Consider the following 22,673-nt stretch of genomic DNA (forward strand, 5'->3'; position numbering starts at 1 on the left):
GGGAATGTAGGATAAGGGAAGCAACAGATGGTTTCCTGAGCAGACACGCAAAAGCCAAAAATCACAGATTTCAGATTAACACTGAGAAGCCACCACAAGTATCTGGAATAAAGACGCAATAATTTGCTTTCTCAGTATTTTATTCACAGCAGGAACCGGGGCTGTTATTAAAGCCACGTGGGATATGCAGCATCTCTCTGAAGGTAACTAAACTACGTGTCTCAAAACATCATCACTGTGGCAAATCCAAATGAGGACTGTCCTGCAATACAGCCTCCAAAGCCCCAAATTCACTTTATTTTTCAATATGTTGATTATGAATTTAAATAGACCTCTATCTTACAGGGCTGAGATTTCCTTTATCACCATCACAACCTGGACTGATTGGTTCAGAATTCTTTTTCACCTTTTCTTTCTACTGAATAAAGCCTGTAAAACATTGAAAGCATACAGTTACCTACAGCTTTAAATGGAATTACAAATGGAGTTTAGCCTAATGGGAACACGTTGCAGGATCAGCACCTCAGTCTGCAAACTCACTGAATAATAAATCTTTTCTGCAATGTCTGCTACTATTTCTTCTATCACTTTTGTACCACAGGTCTACACTTCCCTCACTTTCAAAGTAGCAATATTTTTGGAGAAAATTCAGTTCGAATCTGTACCATAAACATTTACTGGGAAAACAGATAAGAAGACAAAAGAAGGTGATGGGAGAGCAAGGTGAAAGGATTTGAAATTGTTGCTTTTCTTACTGATGTCATTGTTTTCTGGGTTTCATTCCCCAGATATTCAAGGCAACAGAGTAACTACTTTCTTTCAGCTTAAGATAATATTGCTTATGTATTTACACTAATTTCAGTTTGTAAGTTAACACTCTGTCCAATATGCTTTAGTGCTTAGCAGAGAAGCAGTGTCAAAAGTTATGTCAGAAGTTTCCATTCAAAAGGGAACAGGATTTAAAAAAAAGTTGAAGAGCAAAATAATGTCTCATCTCTTCACAGGGTATCAGTAGTGTTTAAGTTTGGAAAAGCAATACTGGAATAGCTTCGTTACACACCATTTGGTCTCTCACACTGCCCCAATCTGGGTATCAGATCTTATGGATCTGTAATAAGCAACCCGTGCATTCCTTCAGTCTGTGTTTACATGTACCACAGCCTCCAAATGAACAGAATCAACACTACCTGTATTGTCCCATAACACAAAGAAATGCACTTCTCATAGTCAAAATATGGGCTGAAGCAAAGATTCAAATGTACAGGTTTTAAAACAACATGGAAATACCAACAGAGACTCTCAAGCAGATGGGAAATTCTGCTAGCAGAAGTTTAAATTCACAACCCCAGTAACCACAAATTACTTCGAAGAATTCCGTTGTGGGAACATGCACAAAGGTATGGGGAACTCCACCTGCTCTGTTCTCCTCTCAACAGAACCTTGCCCTGTGCTGAACAGGCAGTGTGAGGCAACTTCAGACTCAATAAATGAATATCCTCACTCTCCACTTAGTATTTAATACAATAAGCAAACTTGTGAAAGTTTAACCCAAAGGTTTTTTAATCAATAATGCCATTCCTTTTATTTTCATCATTCAGATTTTGAAGCACCTAATCCAGACTTGGAATTTTTCACTGTGATTAACTGAAAACAAAATAAAAGATTCCACCCAATTTCAAGGATGGTTCATTGTGACTTAATATAGAAAATAAATAATAGCAATTGCTGTGAGAGTTCAATCCTCCCAGAGAGCACAACTTTAAGTGGTGATCTTTCTTCCTGTGGCCATTTCCACTTGGAATTGTGGGGAAAGGTATTCTGCCAATTTTTTCTCAGTTCTTGAAAATAAGTGTGCTATCTTCCTGAATTTGCCAAATAAAACCATCATATACCAGAAAACAAAGTATGGAAAGAGACACACAGAGAGATGAATTATGCTTCATTTAAACTTCTGCCAAAAAAAAATTACAAAAATCAGGAAGCAAGAAAACCACAGAATCAAGACTTATACTTGAGTTATGCTTTAGGGACTACATGCTGTCCTTACAACAAGAGACCTCTTTCCCTACACACTAGCGAGCACAGAATCTAACCAGAGTACAGCTACCAAAATCTGTGCAATTGAAAGTAAACAAACATATATAGTCTTGTATATATATATAAGATTTTCTCTATTTCATTTAAGTTAAAGCACTGTATTCACAGCTAGATGCACTGGTATTTTGTTCTGTGTCAGAATTTGAAGCCCGTGGGCTTTCTGCAACACTCAGACTGAGGTGCTCCACATTCCCCACGAAGAAAAAAACAGAAATTTAAACTTTCAAAGATTTAGTAACATTCCCACTGCTTGACCTCCACAGGTTTATGGCATTCAATCCCTATAACTTTTTAAGAGAGTGTTCCCCATGAAGTCGTTTAAAAGATTTTCTGCTGCTGGCTGGCTGCCAGGTCAAGCACTCATCTGAACATTCTTCTGGGTTTGGTCACACTAGAAAGCCAAAAAACCCAGCAGAGACAGCAAACAAGTGCACATGGAAGCTCCTGACTAAGCGTGATGGGCATGTACATCTAAATCAAACCAAATCAAGGAGTGAATCAAGACCTGAGCCTCATCAAAGCCCAAAACTCTGCAAGATGGATTTGCAAGCACAGTATAACATGTGCATACTGTATTAAGCAACTGGAATTTTAACTCAAGAGTATTTTCATCTTGCAAAATTTAATAAATAAATACATTGTGGAATTTAGTGATTTATTTTTTCTAAATGTATGTATAGCATAAAATGTAGGGCCTCGGTTAAAAGTAAAAATCCCTTTCTTCAATGTAGAATTTTACTGAAACCAACCTTTGATAGGGTTACATATCTAAAGCCAGCTAAAAATTTCATACTTGAATTTTTTTTTGTGCTACAAAAGGTAGCTACTGTGTCACAAATATTTAAACAACAACAACAAAATTACAAATTTCGATAAAATTTAAAACAATACTTTCAGCAAAAACATTCACACTTTCCACTCTATGTCTTTTCAACAACAGTCAACAAGAAAGCACACAGATGTTTATTTACCAGCTAAGTACATACACAAAAAAGTCAGGTTATTTAGAACTTCTATGTTTGCACCTGTAAAATACAATGCTTAGAGAGAGAATCTGAAGACACGCAATGTTACAGAATTTAAATCAATCCAATTACTTGACTTATATCAATAAACCGACATGTCCCACAACTCTAACCCTTAAAAAGCAAAAACAAGTAGAAAACTCTAAATGGATCAATAAAAGTCAAAACACTTCCTACAGCTTGGAAAGACTGTTAATGTTTATCATGCCAGTCTATGCCACGTTATGAGGGAAGGGGAGAAATGGATTATTCAAATACTACCACCACACTTCTAACACTTTATTTAAAAAGTGGCTGTAATGTTTCTACTCCATACTAATGTTCTATGGAAGTAGAATATGCAGTTCAATTTGAAGATTAATCTGTTTTCTGAAGCATGAATTAATCCTAAAGACTCAGTAGCTCAACCTTACACTTGACAGACTGGTCTCTGTGTACCAGCTGCATGCTTTCACTGCATGTAGGCAGGCTTTGTCCCCAGAATGGAATTCTCTGTAGTGAAGCTTACAAACACAATCTGAAACACTTTTTATGGCCCCTAAGTTTGTAGACCAAGAGGGATGGACAGAGAATAAAAGAGAATGAAAGAACAGCGATGTGTTGGTTCACCTACAACTCCGGTAGGGCTTTGGTATCAAAAGGTAAATCTAGAAGGTTAGAAGGTTAGCATCCCTCCCAAAGTGTGATGTCATGAAGTGACAGCAGAAACATTACACATCATCTAAGAAGTTTGTTCAGGTTTGCTAGGAACATGGGAGTGAATGCATAATCCCACACATCACTTATTCACACAGGAAAGTATCGTAACTATTTCACACACTGATGTATCACTTTTCTCATCTTTTTCCTTCCTACTACACCAAAGGAAGTGGAGGTTTCCTGGTACCATCCACCAACTTAACAAGCTATTGACAGACTTTGACTATAAACAGCAAACCTTTTTTCATCATGTTCTCACGGAATTAAGAAGTAACTGCTTTAGATAAGTGGTCATCAAGCATGATTGCATCTCTATGCCAGTATTAGGGTTAAAAATGATTACATCTGCCAAAGAGAAACCAGCCTATTTCCATCTGATGGAGACACACACAAGGCAGCCCTGAGGTGCTTGGCTGCACAGTTCAGCAGGGCATGGAACTGTATTTCATGTCCAGCAGGATGAAGTGAGCTCAATGTGCTTCCACAAGCTGAGGTTTTGGAGATTGAATTGCTCCCACTGAAAACAATCATGAAATCATAAAGATTGGAAAAGACTGAGCCCATTAACCATTTAGTACCACATATCTACAGTTCTTGACACTTCCAGAGACAGTGACTCCACCACCTCTCTGGGCATCCTATCCCAAAGCACCACCACTCTTTCTAAGAATATATTTTTCCTAATATCCAACTTGAACCCCTCCCTCCCAGCACAGCTTAAGGCCATCACCTCATGTCCTGTCACTGTTACCCAGATGGCATGATTTCCTACACTACAGAAGTCCATCCTGCCTGAATTAATTTTTAACTTAACCAAATTAGCCACTAACCTTTGACTTGAGCAGATCTGACTTTTCCAGAGCTGACTAATGCCCAGGATATGTTAGAAGAAGCATGATTTTAAAACCACAGAATATTTAGGAATATAGAAGACCAAAAGGTAGGCTTTGGTTAAATTAGCAATTCCTTCAATCTCCTCCTGCTTTACTTTGTGTTCCCCTCTGCAAGTTCTCACTATAAAGAATCATGACATAAATTGTCTACGAATACAAACCTGTAAGTTTAAGAATAAAATTGCTACTTTTTTTCTCAAGTTTTTCAAACAGATAAATAACACGGCAATGTGGAAAAACACCATGGAGCAACGTAGAACATATTAAGCTACAGCAGTTATACTCACTCCTAGCATAAACAAGAGAACTAGAAATAATTATAATTACACGTCTGTCTTACTTTACCATTGATTCTTCAGACACATATCCATACTTCAAATGACAGGAGAAAAATATGGTATTTCAATTATTCCAGATGTACAAAACTTATCTCCATGTGGCTCTATGTGAATGCTGAATTAATTAAGGGGAAGTAACAAGAAAAGCAATATATTCAGAATGCAGCTGAGAATCATTAATACTTCTTTTTTCTTGATTTGTAAAATTTAGTGCACTTGAATTATGAAAATTATCAACAAATACTGAAACAAATGTTAGGTTTGCCATAATTTCTTTGTTGAATTCAGATCTACAAAGTGATGAAGGATTTGCTAGTCTTGAAATTCCAAATTCTGCTAAGGATTCTTATTTCAGGAAGTAAAATTCCATCTTGCTTGTTCAAGCCTGAAGGTGAATATCTCACAGCCTGGGTGAACAAACAACTACTTTTTTTTTTTGAAAATGAGTGCCTGTTGTTTAAAAACAAGGCACACTAACTCAACAGTTCTCAACCGTTGCACCTTTTTACTAAAGGTGCATTATGAGAAGCAATAGTACACACTGGTTATTTTCAAACCATCTCTGTAATGAAATTCTCTAGCCCTCAGACTAACCATCTCCTCAGAAGCACTTAAACTCACTATATGATAATAGTACTAGGATGCCCAAGTCTACAAATAATTGCAGAGCTGGACACTAAAATAGCAAAGAGAGGGAGATAGAAGTGAAGTTATGGAATGAGGATGATAAATTAGAAAGCATTTACAGGAGAACATAAGTTTAACCTAATAACTAGGGACAAAACATGCCTCATCCTGACCAGCAAGCGGCACACAATTTTTAACTTGTCTACTCAGTTATTCTGGTTTAATGTCACATTTACACATTTGCAGAACGTACCAGGACTACCAAGTTATTGCTATTCATCACCAGCCTCAACCCCTGTAAACAGCAACAACTCAATGGCAAAGCACAGTCTGAAACACCACAGTTTGCAATCCAATACACTAAAACATTTTAGACTTCCTTAGCATATCAGGATGTAAACTGCAACAGCTCAGGAGATCCCATACTTCAAATTCAGCTCCTCTGACACAAAAGAAAGGTAGGACAGATAGGAAGGGTGCTATCAGTCACCTCAGTCTAAAATTTCACATTTGAATAAACATATTAAGAGAGAATGAAGCAACTCTGATATGTATTTTGGAAAAGAAGAAAAAACAAGGTATGTGTTGTTGACCTTATTCTACCTTTTTCTCTTGCAGAAATAAAGGCCAACATTACTTTCTTTACTGTTCTGCCTGATACATTTGACCTTTCAGAAGCAAGGACAAGATCTGTGTGCGAGACCTACAGAAAGCCAAAATTTTCTTTCTGGTGCAATTGCTGTTTTGAAGCCCCTATGGGATCCAAGCCACAGCCTAAGATCATTCGTTGGAGTCAATAAACAAGAGTGTTCTGAAAGCAGGTGGCATTTGTTTAGATATGCAACAGGGATTTTTAAAAGGATAATAATAATAATAATAATAATGGTAGAAACAGATTTTAAACAAATACTTCAGGCCCATCACACCCTGAGATTTGCTGAGTACTTCCCATATTTAGTTACTACTTAACATTTGTAGATAAAAATAATCCATCAGAAGTAGTAAGGAAATTCTGTCCTCAGGTTCACATCTTGCACGTAGCTGCTTTTAAAAATCACTTAAAAATTTAATCTCAAAAATCATTCTTTCAACGAGGGAAAAAATAAAAGAAAGAAAGCTGTCAAATTTTGGCAGGTAACTGTGGAAAAACAGCACACATTCAGTCTATGCAAATACACTGAGTTGCAAATAGTTTTCTATGCTAATTTAGGGCTCAAACCCTTTCCCACACCCATCTAAAAAACGCCTTTGGTAAATATGCAAGTCTGTAATGCTCCACAAGGTCAACAAATTCAAGCAGTAAGAACAGTATTGAGATGATGCATATGGTAATGAAATCCACCCCCAGAAGCTCCACCTTCAAGGTGGTGACAAAATCTATCTGTCTCTTTGGTGTGCGTAAGGCAGCAGTATAATAGAGCCATTGGAATTCATTTTAGAATTATTTGATGTTAGGTAACATCATTCAGAAATGTGTTTACAAATGTCAATGTGGGAAGTGGGAAGACTATTAAATCAAAAAAGGACTTTCCTGAACTTCCAAGTTAACCTCCAGCAATTAAGGTGATGATTTTCAAAGTGATTCAGACAGCAGATGACTTCATGGAGTTTAAAAATTAATTTTGAATCAGACTAATTTAAGAGGCCATTGCATGCTACATACAGAAATACAGTGACTTAAAATTGCAACTGTCTGGAGAGCTTTCAGTCAGCTTTCTGAAGGCCCTGATGAGCTCTAAGCAGTTCCAAAAGACAGCACATCCTAATGAGGAGATTGCAATTCCATACATTCATTTGTCAGAGTTTGCTTTCACACACTTTAGGTTGGCCTAAAGCTCCTATAAATTCTCCTTTTTTAAAATCTATTTTAAATGGATGTTTACAAGGGTGGATAAGTGATAGGTCAAGGGGGAATGGTTTTAAACTGAGGCAGGGGAGGTTTAGGTGAGAAGTTAGAAAGAAGTTTTTCACACAGAGGGTGGTGACACACTGGAGCAGGTTGCCCCAGAAGGCTGTGGATGCCCCATCCCTGGAGGCATTCAAGGCCAGGCTGGATGTGGCTCTGGGCAGCCTGCTCTGGTGGTTGGCGACCCTGCACATAGCAGGGGGGTTGAAACTAGGTGGTCATTGTGGTCCTTTTCTATGATTCTATGATTCTATAACACACACTTTGTACCATTAAATATGTCAATAACCTTTTACACTGCTTTAAGAAATGGGATGAGGGAAACATCCTAACCTTTTTTTTTTAAATTTTTAATTTTTTTTTATTTCTACATACTAATTACTGAACGCGGATCAATTTGCTGCATCAAATGATTGGATGTTTGTCTGCTGACAAGCTCTGTTTTGAATGCCCAGTAAAAACAAAATGAAGACTGAGCTTCTGGCATGGTTGCTCAACTCAAAACAAGAGAGCCTTAAGACAGAGCAGTGGAGTTTAACAAATGCCTTGATAAAGGTTTCCTTCTTTCATTTGTTTTATTATTTTTAAAAACTCTTTCCTCCCCAGAACGTTTTAGCTCCCACAAGGCAAATAGCAAATTTCAGAACTTCTGACCTATTCCTTGTTCCTTAATTAAAAACAACAATTTTACAGACCATCATCACCCTATCTTAAGGATAGGAAAGCATCAGCTGAAACATCTTTCATAATATAAACCTGTGAAAATATATTTGTCCTCAGGTAAAAAAATATATATATCAAAATCACTAGCAAAACAGCACAAACACCTTTCAGTGCTTTTTCCTAAATAGTACATGCTAACGTAAAACAGATATTTAAGTAAAATGCATCCAATGTCATGGTTGAGGTTTGGCTTTACCCTTAAGAGTCAGTGGAAGGCCTAAACATACAAAAGAAACAGAATGTACTTATTTGTCTTGGTTTCCTTTAACTCCAAAGAGCACAGTCTTATGCTGCTGATTTTAAATCTTACTAGTTTATGATAAATCTCAATACAAAATAGATAAGAACTTGTTAAAGAAACAAGACAGAACAATGACAGAATTCTACTCAACTGTTAACTATTTTTGTCTGTATCAGCTACAATCCAGATAACAAACAGAAGAAAGGATGATAAGAACAGGGAGATTCCTGCAGAAGAAATTATGTGACATAAGCTGGATACTATTAGGAAAGGAGGAGCTGGTGAACCTTCTTGCATTATTTATGTCTGCACAGTGTAAAACAAACAAACAAAAAATTTCAAAAAGACACTTGTTCATTAAAAATACAGTTTTGCATTTATATGAGTGAATCTAGCTTATTTAAAAGTATAGAAACTTGTAAATAAAACACATTTTTTTGTGGAAAACTATCATTGCATTCTTTAACTGCGTATCAGGCAGAAACTGTGTACAGTGCAATAATCTTTAAAAGGCAAGACGTGATACTGTCATTCACTATTTAATACTGAGGAATGAACAGTTACTAAGATGAAAAACCCTCCTGTGTCAGATTGAACTGCATTAAGCCTTCTTTATAGTGTTAATGGTTAATTATTTTAGTGCTAAGATGCCTCTTTCCGCACAAATTTCAATCACACAAATAAAGAGTGCCTGGCTGAATCACACATCATGGAAGCTAATATTCATGTTCCATTAATCAGTAATATGATCTTTGTAACACTGTGGATCACACGCTGCCATGTGCATTTCAAAAAAGAGGAAGAAATAACACTGATAACAGGTGCTAGCGATTTATTTTTTAATTACAAACTGTATTTGTCAGCAGAAAATTTGAGAAAAATCTTTATAGCATGAATTCTTTATGTTCACAGTTTGGGGAAAAAAAAAAAAAAAAAGTAAAAAATCAAGTTATATTTGATTTGAGGAAGAAGCCAGCCTGGTAACTGAAGAAAATCAGAAGAACAGCTTACAAGATGTGCATAAGATGTCTGATTCTAGCTTGGGCATGGTACATCTGATAGTGGCTGAGTAGATTAATATTGGTAACTTGCAACGAGGTAGAAACTATATATAAAATGCTTTATACATCTACAAACACATTTTTGTCGAAGAAGAGCATCACTTCTATCAAATAATTAAACATTTGTAAATAACTATTAAGAAATCATAACAATTAGAAACCAAAGATGAGAATTAAAAGATAAAATAAATAAAAAGCACAGCTGGATGAAACACTAAATGGATGAAAAATAAATATGACAAATGGTATCACAATTCTGCAAATACTGAGTGCTCTTAGCTATGAACCAGGAACCTTCAACTCTGGTTTCACTTAAAAAAAGAAAAAATTCACAGAGCCATCAATTCAATTCCAATATTTGTTACAGTTTAAAAAAAAAATCCCTCATGCTTCATTTTTGAAAAAGTAGAAAAAAAAAATTATGACATTCTGTCAGGAGCTTTATTCAGAAGGTAATATTAGCATGCCACCATGCTTGAAACAGAAATGCGTTTTAAAATCTTTAGAATATAGCCCATATGTAAATGGCATTTTTGTACAAAACTCATCAAGTTAGAGTATCACTGGAAACTGAAGTAAAACTTCCCAGCAGCATTTGCAGCCATAGATTTCCTTAAAGGAGGTGAAAGCAGAAGTCACAGAGGGCAGGATTCTTCTATACAAGACTGTGTTTGCCGATTAAAAAAACACAAAAGAAACCATCGAGCTGGTTGGGACATGTTAAAGATATGAACAAATTCTAGTTCACTGCTCTAGGGAGATCAAAAATTGAGAGTTACCCTATAAAAACACACAGTATCAGTCACGTTCTGTTACACTTGTATTTGATTCCTGTCAGTTTACCTTTTACTCTTATAAGCTTCTTTGATGCACATGACAATCCATCAGGCAATGCTTGCCTTAGAAGCTAGAAATCCCTACTTTGAAGCTCCAAGTGAAATAAATCAGCTGTCAAGCTTCATGAACTCTGTTTTTTTCTAAACAGTTTTAATGCCTGTTTAATGTCTAAACAATAAAATGTCTTTTTTTTCTACATTTAGGCTACCAGTAAAATGGAAGTCCTCCTTGTCATCAGTCACCTCATTTTAAATGCAAAATTTATGCTTTTAGAAAAATAAAAATGGACCAAATCTAAGATATGCAACTGAGATACTGCAGATTTAGTTTAAATGCATAAAATACATACAAGCTAACTTCAGCAGCCAAGAAATAATACATAGAATGCCAAAAAAGTGCATGCATATGAGTCTTTTCATCTGTGCACTTAACAAATCAGAAAAAAAATAAATCAGAGGACAAAGTACTGTATTGAGTAAATTAGAATACAGTGCTTCATGGCCCTGGACAAAAATGTTCTTCTATTTTTTGGAATGTTTTAAAACTCAACAGAGGAGTAACACTCACACTAAACTACTAAATTCTACTACTAAATTTCACCCTTTTCATATTCCCCTATCCATTTCCGAATGTGTACTGCAGTTATATTCCATTGTTCTAGAAATCATTTTGTACGAAATCACAAAATAAATATTTAATGTAAACATAAAATAATTTTAAATTTTAAAGTTTAAGCTCATCAATAAATGAGCAAATACGTTTTTGTTTCCCCTCAACATTATGTAGATTCTTTTTTTTTTTATTTATTTAAAAATCCTATGTTCCCTGCTGTAGTGCCAAATTACTCACTTTTAGAAGCAACTCTTCAACAACCAGTTCCTACTTGTTTTGAGAGAGACATGGGAGGAACAAGGTACCTAAAGCTCACAATACGGAACACAGGCATTTTGAAGATGGATCAGTATCCAGGTTTATCACCAACAGAAGCTGGAGCACTCCAGCTGCCTGAAAGCATCACTGTAACTACGGCAATGCTCTAGAATAAGGAGCAGTGGGATTTGTGAATGTCAGACTCAGGACTACCTCTTCTATCTGCTGAAGAAAGATTATTTTGAAGATATTAAAGAGACTTACTTTCAAGACGAGCTGAGCTGTTCAGTTTTGTGAGTGCCGAAGTTCTGGGTGTGCAGAGACAGACCATTAAGCAGCTAGTAAATTTTACTGGCAGAAACTCAGACAACTATATACTTAGGAATGCACAAGTTGTAAAGAACATATTCCTGTTTTTACATCCTTAAACACTTCCTCCGTCTTTCTAGGTACTTAAGTATTTCTTGCAGACCCAGGTTAGCTCATGGGAAACTTGCATACCTTTCAGTATCCCAAAGAAAACTGGAAATTAAAAACAGCAGCAGGATTTAGAAGATTCACAGCTGACTAAGTTGACAAACTTATACTGAATTCTTCAAACTACAAAGAACTGAACTACATCATGAACATGGGGTGTTAGTGGTGGTTTTTTTTTTGACAAGTCCTTTTACAATCTTGCATGCTTCTCACTTACTGAGTCCTTTCCATTTTTTTGTTACATGCACCATTAAATAGTACTTTGCCTCACTGTAACAATAATATAAGAAACATATGAGAATTTATGAAGTATTGCAGGAGATACTTACCAATATTAATTTCATCATCAGTTTCAGCATCTCCAATACACTCAAACTGGAAATCTTGTAAGGATTGTGAGAATTTTTGCACTGCCATGGATAAATCTAAAATTCAAGAGAAAGAAAAAAGAACAAGGAAACCAGTGTTATTCCACCAGAACTTCACTGAAGCAATGCTTCATTCATCTTGTTCACAAACTTTCCTTTCTAGTAACACTTTTTTGCACAGTCACTGCTTTTAAAAATTCCTATCACTACTTAAAATCAAATGACTTGTCATATCCCAGAAACATGCTAGATCCCAGATTTTGTAAACAAATACACATATTTTGTTGATAAATGAAGAACTGTTGTAAAATACTATATAAAAAAAAAAAATCAGTGTCTATTGGTATATCACAGATGTAAAAAGACTACCATTGTTTAAAAGATCAGTTCAGAGACTGAAACAAAAATAACAATAACTTCTCTTATGCATGACATTACAAAAAAAAAAAATTACATTTTCACTACTCTAATACACCAACATTGTATAATCTTACACAAAACGTTTTGTAAAAAAAAAAATCAAAAGAAAAAAAAGAATGCTTGCTAATTATGTAGATCACCCATGGTCTTTCAGCACTGTTCTCACTGAATTACGCACAATGGATCTTAAGATTCAATGAAATAACAAAAGAATCCAAACCATATAGCATAAAAATTCATTAGAACTCTATACAATCTAGCAAATCAGATTCATAAGCAGAATATCATGGTAACCACATAAACCTGTTCTTTCCTTCATTAGATGTACTAATGGCAAATGCAGAGATGAACTAGATTCTGTGAGATGAATTCAATTCTGTGATTCTGTGAATGTGGTAGCAAACACAGTCAAGATCTGAGAATGTTATCAGCCTAGATGAACCCACAAAAGCAGCAAGAATTATCCATGTCCTTGAGGTTATATATATGTTACCTGTTTAGAAGCTAGAAAAGTTTACAAATAAGAGTCTAATATCCACTAAATCTAACCTAAAGACATGGTGGGGTTAAGATACAAGCAAAAGACAAGTCATTGACTCTGATCCAAAAGCATTGCTTATCCCTCTTAGGAAATCTTCCAAAGCCTGGATGTGGCCCTGGGCATCCTGCTCTGAGTGTCCCTGTTGGATCAGGGTCTGGGCCAGATGGAGCCAGAGGTCCTTACCAACCTTAATGCACTGCTCTTAGAAAGCGCTAAGATACTCATCTACCTGCACCAAAACCTTCAGAGCTGAGGCAAAACTCGAAGACTATTTTATTCTTGCATGAATAAAATCTATTGTATAAATGTAGATATTGGCCCAATGTCTGATATCAAGACATACACATACACACAGACTGCTCAGTTTTAAATATCTCCAACAATAAAAAACATGCCACTATCCTAAACAAAATAAGAGCTGAAAACCTTTCTAAATCTTTTCAAATCAGGATCCATGCAATAAGATGACTGCAAAGATTCTTCTGTAATTGAAGGTAACCATTATCAAAGGTCACAGTTCCTATCAGGATTTTGCCCTGCCCCAGTATTTGCTCTGCGTCTGCTGACACTGGCTGACAGACATCAGTGAGCCAAAAAGCATTCTCTGACCTAAGGCTATTAAACAATTTCACATGCAGTTTCCTGTGTGGAAGAAATGTCCTGGAGATGTTGGTTGACACTTGGCTAGATGTGGGCCAGCAATGTGCCCAGGCATCCAAGAAGGTCAACAACATCCTGGCTTGTACCAGAAATAGCACAGCCAGCAGGAGCAAAGAGGTGATGGCCCTCCTGTAGTCAGCACTGGTGAAGCCGCACCTTGAGGACTGTGCTTAGTTTTGGGCCTCGCTGTAAGAAAGACATCGAGGCCCTGGAGCATGTTCAAACGAGGGCAACAAAGCTGGTGAGGAGTCTGGAGCACAAGTCTTATGGGAAGCAGCTGAGGGAGCTGGGATTGTTCAGTCTGGAGAAGAAGAGGCTCAGGGGAGACCTTGTAGCTCTCTACAATGACCTGAAAGGAGATTGTGGTGAGGTGGGGGTCAGCCGCTTCTCCCACATAACGAGCAACATAACTAGAGGGAACGGTCTGAAACTGCGGTTCAGGTTGGATGTTTGGAATTTTTTTTTCTCTGAAAGAGTGGTTACGAACTGGAATGGGCTGCCCAGAGAGGCAGTGGAGCCACCGCCCCTGGAGGAGTTCAAGAAATGTGCAGATGTGGTACTAAGGGACATGGTTCAGTGGGAATACTGGTGATAGGTGAACAGTTGGACTGGATGATCTTTGAGGTCCTTTCCAATTAAGGTAATTCTATAATTCAACAGTGCACCAGTCCACGTATGGTTATATTGGAAAAATAGCTAGGATATATAGAAATGGGTAAACATAATCTGTATCTTACTGATAAGCAGAACAGAATAAAGGAAAGACCTCTCACCCCTTATAAGGACAGGTGTTCCCCCTCCTTTAACCTACAATCTGGTACCTCCCTGAATAATTAAAATTTCTAAAAGATTAGGAATAATTGGACATAAAATTAGCACAGAAGCTTTTAAATATCTGTCCCAGTTGATTGTTCCTTTGAAAAATTTAGAAAATATCCTTCCTTTAAAAGAAAGTCGTGAACTTCTAACAGTAAGAATTGCTTTGTAATTACTTACAATATTTGAAAGTGAAAGCACAGCAAATTCAATACATATTTCCTTTATATATGCATATTCCAACTGCATTTTGAAGATTTAATCATTTCTAGACATGGAATAAAAGAAAGAATTTTTGTATTTTCTTTACATAAAAATGTTGCCTCAACAAAGCTTCCTTAAATTTGCATCCCATCATTTTCTCTATGTATCCTGTTTTTATTCATCAGAGACACTGTCCTTCACATACTGGTAACAGAATTTGTCATCACCTGTAGTTTCCTGACATCTTAGCAAAATACACCAGATTTCCCATTGAAAGCTGCGCAGAATTAAATTACTGCATCCTTACTGAACATTTCCTACTATACATGAAAATTTCATTATTCATTACATTAAGAATTCAGAAGCTAAACACAAAGTGTCTCCTACTGTTACTATAGAAGAAAACAAAATAAATCTTTCTGAAGAGCTTAAGCACTCTGTGCAAACACAGTATCTCTGATATCTAAGTAACATACTGTTCTACAGCAGTTAGACCTAACTTTAGTTGGTATGCAGCGTGTTGCTCTGAGTTTAAAGGACCACACTTTAACTGCTAGCTCTTCCACCAAGTCACTTCACTGAATCCTAAATAATTCTGCAGAACCGCTGCACACTAATCGGTGCTGGAAGGAATAAACAGTCCTAAAGTGGATGAACAAAAAAGATGGTCTGTTGTCAGCACTATCAGGATGGACAATGCTCTCAGAAACACAGTTTGATTTTTAGGTGATCCTGTGTGGAGACAGGGATTGGACTCAGTGATCCTTACGGGTCCCTTCAACTCGAGATACTCTATGAAAGTATAAAAATTAAGTATCACTAATATGAATGCAGATTTATTTCCTCTGTACAATCTACTAAATGTTTATAGAAAGGAAGCAAGGGAGAAAGGACTCTCCCCTGTCACTCTTCTCCATGTACAACGCTCACTGGAACAAGTGTCAAGGGAAAGGAAAACGAATAGTAAAAATAAAGGAGGGAGAGTCTCCATTTTATATAAGAGATTAGTCATGCACAGCTGCTGATCTTTCACTGTGTGAGCAAATCAGTGTTAACATTCTCCTACGTTATGAACCTGAAGAAAACGTTTAATCCAACTTAAAAGTGTTGGCTAAGAAAAATGTAATAACAATTACATGGCTCATCAAATAACTTGCTCAAATCATCCAAAATGATACTAGTTGGAGATTTCTGACTGCAAATGAGATCTATTCTAATAGCTTGAAAATCTCTGAAGATATTGTATTAAGGGTACAGCTGTTAAGCACAGCAAAGAATAAATGAAGTTCCAAGGTCAGAGGTTTCTTATAATGCTTCATTTAGAGATTCTGTACAAAGTTCATTTTACCTGAAAATATTAAATATATTATTCTGCAGGAAATTACTGACTTACTTGGCCAGCTTCTGAGAAGCAGCAATAGGATTCTATAAGCACTCAAAGCTCTACACAGCAAATGAGGTACCAAAACTGGACCAAGCAGTGCAATTATAGTTCTGTTTATCATCTTCTTTCTTAGACACACTACCACTTTGACCTATTACCTATTCATCTGGTCCCAGCAAAAGGACAAGCTGGGAAATAAGCAGGTTGTCTGTCACAGATCCAAGAATTCAAAATTGAATTAGATCTGATTTAAGAGCCGCTGCCTCTTCAAGCCAGGACAGGCAAATAATACCATGAAGAAAATGAAAAGAGATAAAGCTGGAAAGGGTTTGTGCTCTACGTCACTTATAACCGTACATCCCAGAGTCTAAACGTCATTGAGAAATCTCAATACATTCTGCTTCTTGCAGACACAGAAATGTCAATCACCGCACTATTTAAATCAGCTTTTTATGATCTGCAAGTTATGTAGCATTGCAAGAGTCACTCTTTCTCATGTTCTAGTACGTAGATCTTGATAGCTATCTCCACCTTTTTTTCTAGTACACATTAACTAGAATTTTCCACTTAGCCTAGGATAGAAATCTCTTCAGAGGAAAGTCTGCTGATGTTCCAAGTTACTACAAAAGCCTCATCAGCTTTATCGACCAGCAGTATCTGGCAGTACAAGCCTATCAGCAAGGGAACGACAGTCACTCAAAAGTCTCCATGATAACGTAAGTCTTGTCCTTGCACTTGTACAGGCACTCAGTGCATACTCCCCGGACACCAAGGAAAGAATGAAAATACGCTCCAATATCCCTTGGTTACTGGAGTGGTTTTCTAAATGGCACTTTCAGCTGCTCTTCACATTCCCTTTCCAGCAGTATTCACCCCCCTCATGTACCCTGTGCTCCCCAGTCACACACAAAGATTACGATCAGGTGAGCAGTGGTGTATGTAGTGCAGAGCAGCCATTTGCACTCTGATACATTTAGGGGAGGAGTAACTGAGGTGGAGCTGACTTCTTTGGTAGAGCTGGAATTGAGTCAGCCAACCAGCCAGGGGAGTTCGTGGAGTTTGGTCAGAGGTAGTACTGAGAAGTACTCAAAGAAATACAATAAAGCGTGACTGGAAACAGTGAAAGGATAATTACAGCTTAACCACAAGCAGGTCATACAACAGCACTGTTAGATACAGATTCATATAACACAAAATATCAATACCGTAACACTAATGAAAGAACAGTAGATGCCACCATTTATTCGGGAATGTTACAAAACAAGTTTCCCTAATGGAAACCACTTCTTCCTGAATTTGACACTTTCATATTTTTGATCAATCTTCTTAATACATATTTAAGCAAAAAGAAGTCGAGAAAAAAAATGCATCATACTAGAGGTCGGGTTTATTTAAGATTTACATTGCTTCAAACTGCCAAAAAAAAAAGGGGAGATCTAATTTGAACTATAATACTTTAGGTTTCAGATAACTTATTAGCTAAATAACAATTGTTATTAATAATTTATTTTATGCTTCAGTTAAAACGTGACATGCTGGGAATAGTAAGATAAAACTAAGAGTTACTTTCATGCTATAATTGTTCTTCAATTTTCTTATCCTAGATTTGTTAAAACATTAAATTCTTGCCCAAAGCCTTGAGGAAGAAGGAGCAATATGTTGCAACAAAGTGATGAAATGATGGATACATTACCTGAAAGATGAAAGACTGAGTGTGTGAGTTGTGGCACAGCCCTTCACAACAAAGACTAAGTTCTACAGACAGTGAAACTTGAAAAGATTTCCACAATATCGTAAACACTCAGATTTTTTTTGGTGAGGATGTGAAGGTTGGTTGGCTTTGCTGGTTTGTCAGCTAGAAGAACAGCAGCAAGTTCACATCATCCAGAAAGGAGACCAAAAAGCTCCAAGAGCAGAGGTTTGGTGGGCTATCAAAGAGCCTGTGTCCCTGCTCAAGTAACAGCCTACAACACATCAAAGGGCAAGTCTCTTCACTTGTTTACTTATAAAGATGATTTCCTTAGGAAATGAAATTCCAATAAACATAATTCCCCCTGAGTGATGTCAATCATTCTGGAAAAACTCAGTGTCTCTCACCAGGTTAATGAAGAAAAATAGCAGCTGGAACCTAGGAAGAAGATTAAAGATGCCCAATGAACTCCTGAGTACAAGCAGAAATGCAGCAAGCTGCACTTCAAAGCAGACACTGGCTAAAATAGTAACAGCAGCAGCTCTGGTGACCCAACACAAAGCCAGTTATTGCTGTTTGGCTCTCAAGGAAGCAGAAGGGAAGGGGCCATGGCTGAGCAGTGAGGGCAAGTCAGCAGTCAGCTGCATTTTGGGGCAGCTGAAGACTGGAACAGAGATTGAGCAGAGCTATCTTCAGTGTTTCAAGCCCCTAAGCTGTTTGCTTCCTCTGTTAGATAGGACTGAAGAAGCACCAGGTGGCCTCTCCTTATCAGCTCTTCCCTTTGGAACACACTGACATACAGGTTAAATAGAACCTGAGCTACTCAAACAGAACAGAGCACTGAGAAACTGCAAAATGTGAAAACACAGCAGGAACTGAATGATACTGCTAGTATACTTGAAAAAATGGCATGATAAAATATAGACAACCATTTACTGAGGTAACTGACTTTTATTCCTTCTCAGAAACTGAAAATGAACTATACACTTTTTTTTTTTTTTTAAATTGCTTAACAGATACATTCATTTTCTTGATTTATTCTGTAAGTAATTCTCATCCTAGAAACAATTATTCTGGCTAAGTTATCTAAACTCTTGAAAAAGTAGATTTATAATAGAGACGTTGTCACTGTCATCCAGCAGCTATAAGCATGACTTGCAGCATTCTTACTGCACTAAAAGACATGGGCAAGGAAACATTTAACAATTTATGCAATTAAAAGGGAAAAAAAAAAAGGGGGGGGGAGGGAGGGGAGAGGAGTATTAGAAGTACAAATTTTTATAATATTATTTATTCAAGAAAATAGTTGTGAGATACATATATCTTTAAATACTTCATAATAAACTTCTTTATTGTGCAGATGAACCAGGAATTGCCTTGGTTTTGTTACTTTTTACAAGACAGAACTTCAAGCAGGCAAGCTAAATCAACAGCCAGAAATAAGCCGGAGGAACAAGAACACCCCACTGAGAAGCACTGAACTTCAACAGCTTCTGTGTTTGCTACAGTCAATTTGATTGTAACTAGAACAAGTCACAGTGGGACAACTTCTTCCACATCATAGGCTGCAAACACAGCAGCTGGCAGCACGGTTATATTTAGGCAGCATGAATGATTAAGCAGTTAAAAGCAGTGATCATACAAGTTTGTGTCTATCACCATTACACTTCACGTCCTTTCCTGCCTTGAGGGCTTTCTCACTAGAAATTCCAGATTCACAGCTGTTGATCTTAATTCAGAAAACAGCACTAAAATGCGTTTTTTTTTCCACCTCTTTCCACTCTTCATAGTTCACTATTGCTTTAAGAATGAAAAATAATAATAATAATAATAATAATAATGAAAACCAACTGCCAAGGTAACTATCACATACAGAAAAATTTCCAATTTCATACATATGACAGAAAGTCAGCCCAAACGACGGAACCTGTAAAGGAGCTGTAAATTCACCCAAAGAAGTGGTGCTGAGCAAAATGATGTTGTCACACATCTCTGAAGTGCAATGAATTCTCTCAGCTGTACATGTTAAAAGAATTCTAGGTTTTGCTGCCAGAACAGGTAATCCCAGTTTAATAAAACATCCGCACTGTAACGCCAGGACATGCACGCATCACCTACAGTTAAAAAGCAGATTAAAATGCATGCTAACATTCCTTTAAAATACAAACATAAATCCATAAAACCAGCTGAAATAGCTTCTGCCACCTTTGGTTTTAAGTGACTTCCATCACTGGAGTCTTTTCCAGAGCATTGCTCAGGGCACTTCTATTCTGAGAAGTAAATTTGATGAATTTATTTACACTTCCATGCGCATGCATATATTTCTTATTCTTCATAGCTGAGTCGAATTAATTTTCAGATCAAACTTTTCTGACTGTCATAGGAAAAAAAACAAACAAACAAACCACAAACAACAACCCTCTCATGAGGAATTGCATTTCTTCCAAATTTCTGCAGAAGCATTTAATTCAGCCAAAGCCAGGGCAGGCTGGCACAGCAGAGAGCCTCTCTGCAGGGCACATGGAGATCATGCTGGCCATTGGCCATAACGCTTTATAAAGAAGCAACAAGAAAAGACCACAATGGGATACAGAGCCCAGTGTCCAGAGCCAAAGGTTTTTCAGCACAAGGGCCATTGCTCTGCACTGACACAGAGTTTTGTTGTTGCTGTCAATGAACTCTTTATCTCCTCTCTTTGCCACTTTCATTGGTTTTTAGGTTATTTGCTAACTTACTATTCATGGAACAACGCAATGCAACTAAAATAAACAGCCCTCCAGCCCAACAGTCCCACGTTGCTTTTCCACCTTAGGCTCAATATTTTGCTCTTTCACTTCAGGGAAGCTAATTTCTTTCTCATCATCTTCAGGGAACAGACATCAACAGACTATGTCAACACATAACCCGTGCACTGCTGCATTCCCCCGGGGTTAAATAAAGCAGTACAGCAGTTCACAATTTTTCAGCGTCATCTTCTTATTCATGTGTATTTCCATGAGAAAAGTGCACAATTTACTTTCTCATTCTATTGAGCACTGAGAAATCTCCTTGAGCAAATGTAGCAAAATCCCTGCTTTCTTAACAATGTGATGCAAAAGCTATTGGAAAGTCCGTATCTCCAACATGATTTATAGCTAATTACTACAACTTCGTCAAAACCCAGCTTGCTTATGTTAGAGACTTCCAAAGCACTTGGAATATTCTTAACATTTCTCTTCTGATGAAGTGATAAATCCAACACATTTGTGGAAACACCCCAAGAACACTGATGTTTAACGAGACACAGTATTTTTTTGGCCACATTTACCCTGTACTGAAATACGCTCTCTTAATAAAATCACACTGAAATGCCCCAGCAGTTTATTTCTCAACCAAACAACTTTATAGTGTCAAAAGACAACATTGGTCATGTTCCATCCCTCTTTCTACTCTTCCCACCCCAGCTCTGTCAGTAAATGCAGAAAGCTAATCTTTCTCATCTTAACAGAAGAACAGAAAGAATTTTAGCTTGGTGCATAGAAGCCATACAACCTATATGACTAACTCTTTTGACTTTCTACAGTTAAAAACATGAAAAGAAAGAAACCATAACTGAAATCCTTTGCTTTTAGTGAGTATGTGCGGTGAGCACTGAGCCACAGCACACCACGCAGTGCATTTTGCAAATCTGCTTCTCTAAAGGTCAGGCTTAAACGGAGCTTGACAGTTTTGCTACGTTAAGTGGTGTAATTCCGCTTTGTTTCAATATTCCCACCTCCTTGCATTTTAATCCTCATTACTTCAGATCTACAAAATCCCCTCTCTCCCACTACTTTTGTTCGTATGACTGAATGTTCAACAACACTGCAGTATCTGATTAGAAAACAAACAGACTACACTGGGAATTACCAGGCTCTGAGCCTTCCAAGCCTAAAACCAAACCCACAGAGTTAATGCAACAATAAAACCTTTACAAGTGACTAATTATAAGGTTCAAAGCAAAAAGCAAAATTGTCCTTCACTACCAATTGTAATTTTCTGCATATTTTCCACAAATATGACCAGAAGTTTCAGAATGCAATTGACTTCATGTTACTTAAATTATAAACATTGGCTGTAGGGTACAACCTGATAATATTGTTAGTGCATTATTATATTTTTCTAAATTATATTCAAATAAAACATTTCCATACAATGCCAGTTTTGCAAACACACCCATTTTCACTCACTGAACTTCTCATCCAAGAGCCACAGGATGGATTCTAACATGTGCAGATCCATATATGTGAGAGAACAATAATTATTATTTTTTTGGTACTGTATATTCATGTACACAAAGTTTTTTCCTGAATATGAGAACACCTCCCTGCCTCTTTCCATTCTAAAATTACAGAAAATTGGCACTTACTCAGTATTTCCCCTGCACCCACTGACAGAACAATTTTCCGTAGCTCTGGTATCAGAAGATCCCAACTCCTGAGCCTATTTAACCACTCAGGAAAGCATAACATGAAACATTCCTGAAAAGAATCTCTGCCTGCTTATAGCACACAGTAAATAATTGCTCCTGACTCTCCTTATTGTTTGCAGGTTTATCTAACATTCACGTTGCTCACTTCAGTGGAAAGGTTATATACAGCTCATGCTGCCTTCCCATACATGCAGCTATGCTTTCCAGAGAGCTGCAGTTTGACAACCTGTCACTATGCAGGCCAAAAGAGCCTGGCTGTGGTGACCCCAAGAGGCAGCTGACCCACAATCACAGAACCTCCATTCACATGAAGAGCAGATTCCCTGTCCATAAACCAGTTCTTATG

General features: G+C 37.1%; 1 protein-coding gene and 1 long non-coding RNA gene across 3 annotated transcripts in view; one reads left to right on the forward strand and one right to left on the reverse strand.

Moving 5' to 3' along the window:
• ARHGAP42 (Rho GTPase activating protein 42) overlaps positions 1-22,673 on the reverse strand; it is a 168,561-nt gene that overhangs the window by 124,207 nt on the left and 21,681 nt on the right. For both annotated transcript variants that reach the window (XM_085216322.1, XM_085216321.1), the window contains exon 2: positions 12,124-12,219. In XM_085216322.1, the coding sequence (XP_085072448.1) occupies positions 12,124-12,219 (96 nt within the window). The remainder of the gene's footprint in view (positions 1-12,123; positions 12,220-22,673) is intronic.
• Positions 4,673-6,496, forward strand: LOC146545815 (uncharacterized). The gene is made up of 2 exons (XR_014881120.1): positions 4,673-4,761; positions 6,298-6,496. It is a non-coding gene; the product is annotated as an uncharacterized LOC146545815 (long non-coding RNA).

The sequence above is a fragment of the Meleagris gallopavo genome, chromosome 1 (genome assembly GCF_905368555.1).
Source record: "Meleagris gallopavo chromosome 1, MGAL_WU_HG_1.1, whole genome shotgun sequence".
NCBI lineage: Eukaryota > Metazoa > Chordata > Aves > Galliformes > Phasianidae > Meleagris > Meleagris gallopavo.